Source organism: Oryctolagus cuniculus, chromosome 13 (assembly GCF_964237555.1).
Source record: "Oryctolagus cuniculus chromosome 13, mOryCun1.1, whole genome shotgun sequence".
NCBI lineage: Eukaryota > Metazoa > Chordata > Mammalia > Lagomorpha > Leporidae > Oryctolagus > Oryctolagus cuniculus.
This window is the reverse complement of record NC_091444.1, coordinates 27,398,274-27,412,609: the sequence shown is the minus strand read 5'-3', so window position 1 is coordinate 27,412,609 and position 14,336 is coordinate 27,398,274. Positions and strand designations below refer to the sequence as shown.

Here is a 14,336-nt window from a genome sequence, read left to right as displayed (position 1 = left end):
TAAAATATTGACCGGTGCCGCGGCTCACTAGGCTAATCCTCCGCCTTGCGGCGCCGGCACACCGGGTTCTAGTCCCGGTCGGGGCACCGGATTCTGTCCCGGTTGCCCCTCTTCCAGGCCAGCTCTCTGCTGTGGCCAGGGAGTGCAGTGGAGGATGGCCCGGGTGCTTGGGCCCTGCACCCCATGGGAGACCAGGAAAAGCACCTGGCTCCTGGCTCCTGCCATCGGATCAGCGCGGTGCGCCGGCCGCAGCGCGCTGGCCTTGGCGGCCATTGGAGGATGAACCAACGGCAAAGGAAGACCTTTCTCTCTGTCTCTCTCTCTCTCACTGTCCACTCTGCCTGTCAAAAAAAATTAAATAATTAATTAAAAAATAAATAAATAAAAACAAAAAGTCTGTTAGCAGGGCAGGCACTGGTGGCACAGCAGATCAAGCAGTCACCTGCAAAGCCAGAAACCCACACAGTGCTGGTTCAAGCGCCAGCTACTCCACTTCTGATCCAGCTCCCTGCTAATGCACCTAGGAAAGCAGCAAAATGGCCAAAGTACTTGGGCCCTTGCACCCATGTGGGAGACCCTGAGGAAGCTCCTGGCTCCTGGCTTCAGCATGGTCCAGCCCTGCCATTGTTGTGGCCTTTTGGGGAATGGACCAGTGGATGGAAGACCTTTCTCTCTCTGTGTAACTTCCAGATGAATAAATAAATCTTTTTAAAAAAAAAAAAAAAGTTTATCAGCAATCATCACAATAAGAACAACTCAAACAAAATACTGTAAATTCACTCTAATACAGATTATTAGCACTTAATTTTTTCTGGGTGAGTTTCAATAGTTTGTCATAAAATTCAGCCAATAAATTCCATGAATGCTGAAATTTAAAGCAATGATTCCTTTCATTGAAAGCTCACAAATTTCCATTTAGTGTTAAGTACTACTGGCTTAGTAAATACTGGAAGAACTTTCTGCTATAGCAAATTCTGTCACCCAGTCATCCTGAAAATTATCCTAAAGCAGTGTTCACAAACCATGTTGCACAGAATATCACTAATCTTTAAAATCAGTGTTTTAGGAAGAGAGCAAAGAAAAGCTTAATAATCAATTCAAAGTTACTTTGACCTGACCTGAGAAAGAAAACTTTTTTACAGTATAATTCCTCAAAGCCTATAATAGTAAATGGAAGATATATAGTATTTCTCAAAAGCATCTAGTCAATCAACTTTTTATTTTTATCATATGTTGCTCATTTACTATTATTGTCATTATTTATTTATGCAACATCTATAAAAACTCAAATACAATTAAGAAACACTAACACAATTTTTACAGTCCATCCATCTCCATTCTTGCCCATGGCAAATCCTGAACTTAGGAAAACACCTCAGGTTTCATATGAAGGTAACTATCTCTTACTGTCCTAAGAATGAAATACTGAAGCCAGCATTGTGGCCTTCTGCAGCGTAACCCACTGCCATCTGCAATACCAACGTCTCATACGGATGCCAGTTCAAGTCCTGGCTACTCCACTTCTCATCCAGCTCTCTGCTAAAGTGCCTGGGAAGGCAGTAGAGAATGTGCCAAGTATTTGGACCTCTATCACCCATGTGGGAGACCCAGATGGAGTTCCTGGTTCCTGGTTTTGGCCTGGTCCAGCTCCAGCCAACTGGGGAGTCAACCAGCAGATGATGCTCTCTCTCTCTCTCCCTCTCCCTGTAACTCTTTCAAATAAATAAATAAATAAATCTTTAAAAAAAAGAATAAAATCATATATTTTCTTTCCACATCATGGACAGAATATAGACCAGAACTGCCATTCACCCAATGCTGTTGAGAAATCTATATCACAATATCAGAGTTTTCTAAACGTACTATGATGAAACAACCAGAAATACTGCTGATGGTACTTTTTTATGTTTCCTTCAACTAAAGAATCAAAAGAAATTACAAAACAATTTTCTAATTTGGAAAAGAGGTGCTTAATTAAGATAAAAATTAAGAAGCATCATACAATTTATCTAGGGAATCTGTGAGCATGCCTGTGACTAGACACAATGTTATCTAAGCCTACCAGCTTCCAGAGAACTGCCAAAAGAAAAAAAGAAAAAAGCACAAGGGAGACTTAAGAAAATGAAATCGCTCTTCCGTCATCCAAAACTTAACAACGGCACTTCCAGTGACCTGGCTCCCCGGCAAAAGGTTAACAGGAGCTGTTCCTGAACACGTGCTCTCGATCTCCCTCTCACGCTCTCCTAAGCTCTCTTACTCTCTCACCCTCTCCCCCCAGCACATCAGGGATGCCACACCCGACAATACACCTTTCCTCTAAAAAAAAAAAAAAAAGGAAAAAAAAGAAAGAAAGAAAGAAAGAAAGAACCTGGCATAAATCAAGAATACAGAAATTGCTCCTTGAAGCTAGAATTAAACCGGTAGCAGGAAACACGCAGAAAACATTCCTAGCTTTTATCTCGAGAAGTTCTCTCCGGGGAGACAACTTACCTGGTTTATTCTCCAGAGGAAAGGTGTTTTTCTTCTTAAGTCTCAAAAAATAATAAACATTTTACTTGTCTTATAATATTAAGCAGTTACTTTTAAAGTATCTCTCTACATTGACCCTCAAACCTTAAATCCAAAGAACAAAATCTATAACATAAGCAGTAAATAAAGATACAAATATTTACAGGGAGAAGATAGGCACTGTGAAAAATTTTCAGGTTCAAATAACCTCAGCAACACGGCATGTGCAAAGACATGGATTTGGTTAATTCTAAGGGCAATGTGCTACTTTACCCTCTATTTTATATTGTAAAAGTTAGCTCAATGAAAGTTCATAGAAAGGTGAATTAAAAGATAAGTTCAGGGGCTGGCACTGTGGTACAGCAGGTAAAGCTGCCGCCTGCAGTGCTGGCATCCCATATGGGCGCTGGTTTGAGTTGCGGCTGCTCCACTTCCTATCCAGCTCTCTGCTATGGCCTGGGAAAGCAGTAGAAAATGGCCCAAGTCCTTGGGCCCTGCGCCCACATGAGAGACCTGGAAAAAACTCCCAGCTCCAGGGCCGGCGCTGCGGCTCAATAGGCTAATCCTCTGCCTGCGGCGCCGGCACACCGCGTTCTAGTCCTGGTCAGGGCGCCGGATTCTGTCCCGGTTGCCCCTCTTCCAGGCCAGCTCTCTGTTGTGGCCCGGGAGTGCAGTGGAGGATGGCCCAAGTCCTTGGGCCCTGCATCCGCATGGGAGACCAGGAGAAGCACCTGGCTCCTGGCTTCGGATCAGTGCGGTGCGCCGGCCACAGCGGCCATTGGAGGGTGAACCAACAGTAAAGGAAGACCTTTCTCTCCCTCTCTCTCACTGTCCACTCTGCCTGTTAAAAAAACAAAACAAACAAAAAAATCTCCCAGCTCCAGCCGTTGCAGCCAACTGCAGAATGAACCAGCAGATGCAGGACCTCACTTTCTCTCTGCCTCTGCCTCTCTCCAACTCTGTCTTTCAAATAAATAATAAATTTTTTAAATTAAAAAAAGAAAAGTTCAGAGGCTAGCGATGTGGTGTGGCAGGTTAAGCTGCCCTCTGGAGTGCTGGCATCCCATATGGGCGCCAGTTTGAGTCCCGGCTACTCCACTTCCTATCCAGCTTCCTGCTAATGTGCCTGGGAAAGCAGCAGAGAATGGCCCAAGTCCTTGGGCCCTGCTGCACCCACGTGGGAGACCAGGCTGAAGCTCCTGCTTCAGACTGGCCAAGCCCTGCCCATTGCAGCCATCTGGGGAGTGAACCTGCAGATAGATTTCTCTCTCTTTCTTTTTTTTAAAGATTGAATTATTTACCTGAGAGGCACTGTTACAGACAGAGAGAGGGAAAGACACAGAGAGAGGTCTTCCATCCACTAGTTCACTCCCCAAATGGCTGCAACAGCTGGAGCGAGCCAATCTGAAGCCAGTATCCAGGAGCTTCTTCCAGGTCTCCCATTTGGGTGCACAGACCCTAGCACTTGGGCCATCTTCTATTGTGTTCCCATGCTATAGTAAAGAGCTGAATGGAAGAGGAGCAACTAGGACTTGAACCAGAGCCCATATGGGATGCTGGCAGTACAGGATGATGCTTAAACTACTATGCCACAAAACCAGTCCCTATAACTCTTTCAAATAAATAAATAAATGAAAAATAATGAGTTCATTTGTGATGCAAAATAATTTTTTGAAATCCATGCTTACTTTCAAAATACAAATTTTCCATGAACTAACGATCTCTTGTATATAAGATCTGAATCTAACTAACTTTTTCTTTTGTAAAAATAAGAACAAAATATCATACTTAATGGTTACTATTCAAGCTCCATACACATTCCCACGTCCAGGCCTTTAGGGGCCCTATCCCTTGAGTCAGAAGCAATCTATCTTCTGAATTCCCAAAGTTTTTTTCTGTAGTCTTTTACAGAATTTAACACTTTCTAACACTGTGCCTGTTAAATATGGCAAATTCTCTTCTATGATGAGCATTCTTCAAAGGAAGATGCATACTTTATTCAGTCCTATGGCCCTCACTGCACTTAGTGCCTCAAACTAAACATTGATTGGATATGCCACTCGTGTGGGAAGGAAAACACTCAACAATGTTTTTCAGCACTGTGAGCCATGCACCACCTTAGGAAACAAATACCAATGATAGAGACCTGCTCTATTAAAAGACACTAACAGGCAAGCAGATTAACACAATATAATTTTTGCTAAGTGTTATACTAAGAGGTAAATAACACACTGGGATGGGAACATTGTTCTTATTTTTAGGCAAACCTGCTCATCGTGCCTTCTCACATTTGTCTAAACTGTGTACCGTTTCCATATACCACATGCCACTTGCCACCCCCAAAACTCTGCCTACCTAAGTCCACCTGAAGGTTCTCGCAAGCCCTGCTTTCTCAGCTTTCCACCACACATGATTACCACATTTCCTGAATGCATACTGTACTATTACAGTATCTGTACCTCCCTTCTTTAAAAAGTGGTAAGAATAAAGGCAATTCTTAACGTTTTATATATATTAAGCAGAAATGGTTTCAAACTCCAGATTTGCTACTGCCTTACAATGTAAAGCTGGACGAGTTACTAAACTTCTTTTCATCTGTTTCCTCATTATTAAAATGAAGATTAAATTGAGCAATGTATATAAAATGACTACTATACATATTCATTCACAAATACACATCCATTGCATACATAAAGACAATCGTGTTATTCTTACTCTCCTAAAAGGGAGATACAAACTCTTTAAAACCCAAAACAATGGGGCAGGTACTGAGGCATAGCAAGTTAAGCCATCCTGGGACAATGACGTCCTACATGGCAGTGCCTGGGATAGAGTCCTATCTCCGCTTTGGATCCAGCTTCCTGCTCATGTGCCTAAGGAGGCATCAGATGACAGCCCTAGTAAATGAATGCCTGCCACCCACATGGCAGACCCAGATGGAATTCTGGGCCCAACCCTGGCTGCTGCAGGCATCTGGGGAGTGAACCAGCAGATGGAAGATCAATTTCTCTCTCTCTCTCTCTCTCTCTAATAAATACATCTTTTAAAAAAATAGACAAGAGCAATGGAATATAAACAAAGTATTACAAATCGGATCAGTTAATTGATATAAAAGGATCCTCACAATTGTGTGCCCTCAAGGAAACTCATACAAGAGGCCCTCAGCATACTTCACAGGCTGCCTACTGAAAACCACAAACACCTGAGGCAAAGACCCAGCGGGTCAAGGTTAGCGGCCAACACTGACATCTTTCCCAAGACTATCTGCCTCGGAGCAAACCTGATTCTCAGTAAGAGATCAAGAGAAGTACATTGTATTACATAAGCCAACAGTGCATAAATTAAGTCTACATTATTCATCTGGAGCAAACCAAATCCACTTCTGCAAATTTCTGATTCAGAAGAGAAAGTCTAAACGGAATAGGGGCTGAGTCATCCATTTAAAACCAACCACCACGGCCCCACTCCAGAACGGGGACTCTACCGCAACCCCTCCACTGGCGAGCCGGGCATCCCTCATGCAGCCACTTCCCCAGCCATCCTGAAGTCTTCCCTCCGATGCATGTCCAGCCACTGGGCGCACCCAGTCCCCGCCTAGGCTCTGACCACGGTCAGGCACCCCCACACCCCGGTCCCCACCCCAAAACCCTCAGGTACCAGTCCCGGCTTTCTTATGCGGACACCAGCACTCACCCGGGCGGTGACCTTATACACAGTGTAGCCCCTCGGGTGTCGCTGGGGCTCGGTGACAGTATAGAAACGAGCCAAGTCGGCACTCCGCTCCCAGGGAGAGGTCATCCTCTCGCCGCCTCTGCCGCCGCAGCCAGTCCGGGACCATCAGGGCGACCCAGCGCCACCGCGGTCCGGATACCCAACGCAGAGGCTAGGCGGCGAGGGGGCGGTGGCTCCACGGCGGCGCTTCCGCCGCACGGTTCTGTTTCCGGGTCGGCAGAGAAGATTCCGGGTCAGGCTGGGATCCGGGTACCCGGGAAAGGGAGACCCCTACCTTCGATTGCGGCTTGGGTGGGACTGATGTGTGGGCGAGGACCGCAAAATCTCGCCGCCAGGTGGATTGCTGCGGAGGCCTGGGAACGCTGGCTCTGTTTCCTAGATTTTCTGAGCGCTGTTAACAGCCAGGCCACACCGTTAAGAGTTGGTCCCGCCCCCCTCTGTCCTGTCCTGTGCTTTCCTGCTGTGCTCACGGTCTGTCATTTTCAGGACCCACATCAAGATCTCAGCACACACACTCTCCTTTTCTAAGACGAAGCCCCTTCATCTACACTGGTAAAACACAGCAAGCCCCAACCTTCTATCAGTCTCACAGAACACCTCCCTCAGATTCTAAAAGTTGGAGCCTGCGTCTACTTGGCGAGGGCGGGGAAGGGGAGATACAAGAACCAACTCTGCTCTCAGTGCCAATACAGAGTGTTCCCAGTTTCAGCTGATTGCTGTCGATTGCTTCACAATTCCTTAACCTTTTCTTGGTCAGGATTCTTTCTCATTCCCCCAAATCCAAAATACTCATTCTGGGTCTTCTGTCATGCTCCTCAATCCTGTCTTTCATGTCACCTCCCCACCGTCTGGCCCACCCCCATCTCAGAGGCAGAAGGAGAGGGAGAGAGCCCTTCTTCCCAATTCCTCCATCTTCTCACATTTCATTCTGAATGGACAGTCTTACTCATTTTTAAGACTAGTCACTACATATAAAGGTTGGTTGCATCCTCTATGGCAAGACTCAAATTGTTCCAACAGTGACAGCTCCTCTCACCTTTCTGTATGTTTGATCTTTTGATCTTTTTCCCGACACTGACCTCTTCTTCTCAGCCTACATATGATTAAATCTGTCACCATTTATTCACTAAACCTGAATACCGCCTACTACTTGCTAAACGTCAGCTAATTAAGCATTAGAGTTACAAAGATGGTCTCTGCTCTCAATTATCATATAGTAGGGAAATTAAAGAGAAACCACTAAGGGGATGGTGCTGTGGTGTAGCAGATAAAGCTGCAGCCTGCAGCGCATCCCAACATAGGCACCGGTTCCAGACCCAGCTGCAGCACTTCTGATTCAGCTCTCTGCTATGGCCTGGGAAAGCGGTAGAAGATGGCCCAAGTCCTTGGGCCCCTACACCTGCATGGGAGACCCAGAAGAAGCTCCTGGCTTTGTATTGACCCAGCTCTGGTCCTTGCAGCCATTTGGGGAGTGAACCAGCAGATGGAAGTCTCCCCCCCCCCCCGCCTCTCTGTAACTCTTTCAAATAAATAAATAAATCCTAAAAAAAAGAAAGAAAAATTGTTAAAATATGTTTCAATAAGTTCCATGACTGATGTACATGTGGAATGCTAAATAGCATATGCAATTCAGAATAGAGGATTACGTAAGCCTAGGGCTTTCTGATTCAGGGGAAACTGAATTGTGAAAGAGAGAGGAAAAGTAGCCAGGCAGAGCAGAGAAAGAGGACGTATGTGTTGCCTTCTTTTCCTGTTTCATTTTTCCTCCTTCTCCTTGTCAAAGTTGCTGAGTTACATTTGTAAGTATTCTGTATACTGTTTCATCACACATTACTATCATCTTGATACTCTGAAACTACTCTGTAAGCAAGTTTCTACTGACCTCATCTTACCCTATATTTTCTTTAAAAAAAAAAAGATTTATTTATTTATTTATTTGAAAGTCAGAGTTACACACAGAGAGAGAAGAGACAGGGAGAGAGGTCTTCCATCTGCTGGTTCACTCCCCAATTGGCTGCAACAGCCAGAGCTGCACCAATCCGAAGCCAGGAGCCAGGAACTTCTTCCAGGTCTCCTACACCGGTGCAGGATCCCAAGGACTTGGGCCATCTTCTACCGCTTTCCCAGGCCATAGCAGAGAGCTGGATGGAAAGTGGTGCAGCTGGGTCTGGAACTGGTGCCCATATGGGATGCCAGCACTGCAGGTGGTGGCTTTACCCACTATGCCACAGCACCGGCCCACTTACCCTATATTTTCACCTTTAAAAGTCTTTAACCATTTCCACCTTTTCAAAACTCTTCTATATCTTCATATATGAATCACAATTGTCTCTCTTTTTCCATTTACATTCAGTGCTTTTCAATCTCTTGTGGCTTCGCCTCCTTCCTGATATCTCCAACATTCTTGTTTCTTGGAATTTTTCCTTTGATCTTCTGTTGTTTCTTGCCATTGACTCGAAAATCTGTATTTCCAGCCATGAGTCACTTCCAGAACTTGATTCACATCCTTAAATATCCAATTAACAATGAAAACAACAAAATTTAAACTTTTTTTCCCATGATAAACCTATTCCTATCTCCATTACTAGTCTTTCTCTATATTTAATCAAATTAACCAGGTATCTGGGAATCATCCTTAGCAATTTCCTCTCTCACTTTTTCCAAGTTTCTTTGGTTTACTAAATTAAAACTAAAGGAGTGGAAAAAGATATACCATGAAAATGCTACTGAAAAGACTTAAGAAAGCACTAAAGAAGGACAAAATTTAATGATAAAAAGTTTAATTCATTGAGAAGGCATAATAACTCTAATTAGGTGTAATTAGATTTTTACACCTAACAAAAAACTTAAAGTGTATAGAGCACAAACCCTTAGACCTAAAAGAAGAAACAGACAACTCCACAATTATAGTCAAGATTTTGGCCAGTGCCGCAGCTCACTAGGCTAATCCTCCGCCTGCAGCGCCCGCACTCCACGTTCCAGTCCCGGTTGGGGTGCCGGTTCTGTCCAGGTTGCTCCTCTTCCAGTCCAGCTCTCTGCTGTGGCCAGGGAGTGCAGTGGAGGATGGCCCAAGTGCTTGGGCCCTGCACCCACGTGGGAGACCAGGAGGAAGCACCTGGCTCCTGGCTTCGAATCAGCACAGTGCGCTGTCTGTAGTGGTCATTTGGGGGGTGAACCAATGAAAGAAGACCTTTCTCTCTGTCTCTCTCTCTCTCACTATCTAACTCTGCCTGTCAAAAAAAAAAAAAAAAGATTTTGACACCTCTCTCTCAGCAATTAAAATTGCCTGCATGAGTGAGCATTGAGGCTAGTGGTTAAGATACCTGTTTCCTACTTCAGAGTACACGGTGGAATGAGGAGCTCCAAAACTCCACTTCTCCATTTGAACCAAAAAAAAAAAAAAAAAAAAAAAAAAAAAAAAAAAAAAACAAAAACAAAAAAAAAACCTGACAAAAACTGTCAGAATCACATTTTTCAGAACTCTGGTAACTGACCAAAGGCTCTCAGCAATTCAGGAGCACTTATTCAGGAAAATAGGCTGAGTGTCTAAAGACAACAGATGGTGGCACTTTAACTTACCCTAGTCTTATCTCTCCCCAACTCAAAGGTGTCCTGGATAACACCCTACAGTGGATTCTATCACCATTTCTCCCTGTCAGTTTTTTGAACCCATCACATCTGCTCCCCATGCACCTGTTAGTCCCATTTCTCTGGGGACTTCAGTCAAACCCTTTACAATTTCACATTTCCATATCTTCACACTGCCTTCAAAAGGGGTCCAGATTCTTTTGATTTACCCACCCCGTCTCCAGGAATCAGCTCTCTGAAGCCCTCTTTCCCAACCCCATCTTCCATTGAAGGACAATAAGGTGTTCCTTGCTCTCTGCCAACATGTCTCTATTCCACCTGTGTGTACTGCACCTGTTACAGGGCAGTGGTATCTTGTGTAGGTTGTCTGGGGCCGGCGCTTTGGCATAGTGGGTGAAGCTGCCACTTGCACTGCCAGCACCCTGTATGGGCGCTGGTTCTAATCCTGGCTGCTCCACTTCCAATCCAGCTCTCTTTTATGGCCTGGGAAAGCAGTAGAGATGGCCCAAGTCCTTGGGCTCCTGCACCCACATGGGAGACCCAGAAGAAGCTCCTGGCTCCTGGTTCCTGGCTCCTGGCTTTGGATCAGCGCAGCTCTGGCCGTTCTGGTCAATTGGAGAATGAACCAGCGGATGGAAGACCTCTCTCTCTCTCTCTCTCTCTCTCTCTCTCTCTGCCTCTCCTTCTCTCTGTGTGTATCTCTAATATTCAAATAAATAAGTAAATCTTTTTAAAAAAAGATTGACATATTTTATCCCACCAAACTGGGAGCTCTTGGAAGACAGAGGTTGTTCCTCCTCCATCTTGATATCCCCATTCTCTGCACAGCAGCTGGAATTTAGGAAGTATTGGCTGAATGCATGAACTTCAAGGTCTTAACGAGTTTTTTCCCTGCCAAGTCAACTGAGTATATTAAATTGTCAAAATCTCTTTTTTATTCTTGGACAATCAAAGTCATTGACATACAACTAGATCTGAGCTTCTGACCAGAAAGAAATAACAAAATACAACCATACTAAGTTCATAGAATATATCAATCTAAAACAAAGACACATGGGGTTTTGGGGAAGCTTTGCTTCTTTATTGTAGACTTCTCTTCAGTTTCTATTATATTTTTCAAGATGTTATAATAACTCAAAGATTCCCTTAAACTCCTTCTTGACCTCCAGTCTCCCAGACATCCTGGGCTTAAATACCAGTGAACAAAAAAATCCATTAAAGGGAATAGAAGGATATACAACAACTTATACCTTTACAATAGCCATCATAAAGGACAGACACTACCTCCAGGTAAGTGTCTAGTTTGGGCATAAACAGAGTCAGAATACATGGAAAACACACCACCAAATAACCATTTATTTCTTCGCTATTTAACAAACAAAAGACATGGCTTCTCTCCTCAAACAGATATCAGACAATCACAGGAAGCGTTTTCCTTTCTTGCGTGAGACTCTCTTGTGTTCTCCTCTGACATTACATCACTGAGCCTTTGCATTCTCCTGTGTACCTAAGAACCTCTGCTAAGGCCAGCTCCTGCTCCTTAATATTTCCCCAGGAAGATAATTCTAGAAGCCCTAAAACAGAGCAGGCCAGGCGCCAAGGCCATCCATAAAAGGTGAGCTCAGTTCCATGACATCCATAACCTCTGCCCTATAAGACATGGCAGATCTGCAAAGGCCCATTCTACAGCCAAAAGAGGTGAGTCAGAAAGGTTTAGAGTTGGAGTCGCTGTCATGGTGTAGCAGGTTAAACCACCGCTTGCAAGGGCGGCTACTCCACTTCTGATCCAGCTCTCTGCTATGGCTTAGGAAAGCAGTAGAAGATGGGCCAAGTCCTTGGGCCCCTGCACCCATGTAGAAGACCTGGAAGAAGCTCCTGGCTCCTGGCTTCAGATTGGTGTAGCTCCAGCCATGTGGCCATTTGGGGCATGAACCAGCAGATTGAAGACTTCTCTCTCTCTCTCTGCCTCTCCTCTCTCTGTGTAACTCTGACTTTCAAATAAATAAATAATTTTTTTAAAATTCAATCAATCCACACAGGTTAGGGAGACAATCTAGAAATTCTGACAAGGATTGAGTGCTATGACATTTTCATCTAGTATCACTGGAAAACATATACTCAAGGAGGGCTCCCTCAGTCTTACAGATTGCTTCACTAACTATTGTAAGACCATGGGTTAAAACTGTCCTGTTTCAATTTAAATCTTTAATTTGCTACCACTTCACTAAGGACAGATGTAATATTAGACTGAAAAAATAAGAGACAGTACAGAAAAAAAAAAAAAGAAAGAAGTCCACAACTATGAAGAATTATGAAACTACTGCAGCAGACTACAAGGATCTCAGGGAAAAAGAACTGTCACCATGACAACCCAGGATATTTTTATTGAGAGTTGGTAGGTTATACAGAAATGTTCTCCAGAATTTGGAGGTTCAGAGTGAAATATAGGAACATGTGTAGGAGTTGAGAGACACTTCATATTGGATTTCCTATTTTCCCTATTATCTTAGTTTTTCCTGGCCATCCACATTTGCCAAATCCTGTTTCATAAGAGCAAAGGGAGGCCAGGGCTGTGGTGTAGCAGATAAAGCCATTGTCTGCAGTGCCGGCATCCCATATGGGCACCAGTTGGAGTCCCTGCTGCTCCACTTCCTATCCAGCTCTCTGCTGTGGCTCAGGAAAGCAGTAGAAGATGGCCCAAGTCCTTGGGCCCCTGCACCCGCATAGGAGACGTGTAAGAAGCTCCTGGCTCCTGGTTTTGGATCAGTGCACCTCCAACCATTGTGGCCATCTGGGGAATGAACCAGTGGATAGAAGACCTCTCTCTCTCTATCTCTCTGCCTCTTTCTCTCTGTAACTCTGCCTTTCAAATAAAATAAGCAAATCTTTTTTTTTTTTAAAGAGAGCAAAGGGTCAAAAGTAATTTTTATGTCACATAATCATGTGTAAATGATATGAACATGCATATACTTGATTTCTTGAAGAATGGGGAGAAATTACATCAATCAATAGTTCAATATGAAAATATTGTATATTAGCTTTTTTTTTTTTTTACAAGCAGAGTGGATAGTGAGAGAGAGAGACAGAAAGGTCTTCCTTTTCTGTTGGTTTAATCCCCAATGGCCGCTGTGGCCAATGTGCTGTGGCCAGCATACCGCGCTGATCCGAAGCCAGGAGCCAGGTGCTTCCTCCTGGTCTCCCACGCGGGTACAGGGCCCAAGCACTTGGGCCATCCTCCACTGCACTCCCGGGCCATAGCAAAGAGCTGGCCTGGAAGAGGGGCAACCGGGACAGAATCCAGCGCCCGGACCGGGACTAGAACCCGGTGTGCGGGCGCCGCAGGTGGAGGATTAGCCTAGTGAGCCTCGGCGCCGGCATCGTACATTAGCATTTTCAACCCCAGCTAGAAAACTTGAACATATCAGATGGATACTTCTCTTACAAATGACTCTGGAATATATTACATTTCACTTGATTTTATGTAGCTTTTGCCTTCCATTTTTAATTTCCTTTGCACTGATTCCCAAAAGGGCTGCATAAATTGTTGAAAATCTTTGCTTAATATAGAGTTGGTCTTCTGTGTACAAAGTTAATTGAAAAATGAATCTTAATGGAGAATGAGACTGGGAAGGGGAGGAGGAGGAGGAGTGTGGGTGGGAGGGTGGGTATGGTGGGAAAAATCACTATATTCCTAAATATGAATTTTATATTCCTTAAAAATAAATTAATTAATTTTTAAAAAGGGGGGAGGCACTGGGGCATAGCAGGTAAAGCTGCTGTGGCCTGGGAAAGCAGTAGAAGATGGCCCAAGTCCTTGGGCCCCTGCACCCACGTGGGCAATCGGGAGGAAGCTCCTGACTCCTGGCTTTGGATTGGTGCAGCGGATGGAAGACCTCTCTTTCCGCCTTTGCCTCTGCCTCTCTGTAACTCTGACTTTCAAACAAATAAATAAATCTTTTTTAAAAAAATTTTAAAGGGCTGCATATAGTTCTGTTAAATGTATGCAACAGTATTTGCAAGTTCATTAACCAAGTGAATGTGTTCAAAAAATGTGCATACAGAGTTGATGAAAAACAAAACATTTCTGCTTCTCTGTATCTTATGATAAGCATTTCATGTCTGTCATTCTATTCATTCTCACAGTATTTCATAAGGATTTGCTGTGATTTGGATATGGTTTGAGCAAGTCTCCCAAGAGCTCATGTGTTGGGAGCTTGGTGCCTGACTTGTCAATGCAGGGAGCTGATATGGGACCTTTAAGAGATGGCACCTAGTGGGAGGTACTTACAAGCCCCTCCCTGTTCTCCATCTTCCTGTCTGGCCAAGTAATCTCTCCTGTTCCCACCACTGTGAGACCATCCATCATGAGGTCCAGACCAGAGTTGAACTGATGCTGGAACCATGCCATAGAATCTGTGAGCTTAATAAACTCCTTTCTTTATGAAGCAACCCAAGGCTGGGGCCTCAGGTATTTTGTATGGCAACAAAAATGGACTCATACAGTTTTA

General features: G+C 44.3%; 1 protein-coding gene across 3 annotated transcripts in view; it reads right to left on the bottom strand.

Moving 5' to 3' along the window:
- Positions 1-6,455, bottom strand: part of RPS6KC1 (ribosomal protein S6 kinase C1) — a 183,155-nt gene extending 176,700 nt beyond the window's left edge. For 2 of the 3 annotated variants that reach the window (XM_002717514.5, XM_017347788.3), the window contains exon 1: positions 6,202-6,455. In XM_002717514.5, coding sequence (XP_002717560.1) covers positions 6,202-6,306 — 105 coding nt within the window. In that variant the 5' untranslated portion in view covers positions 6,307-6,455. The remainder of the gene's footprint in view (positions 1-6,201) is intronic. The other variant, XM_070055300.1, reaches the window with a different exon arrangement.
- Between the last annotated feature and the right edge of the window lie 7,881 nt (positions 6,456-14,336).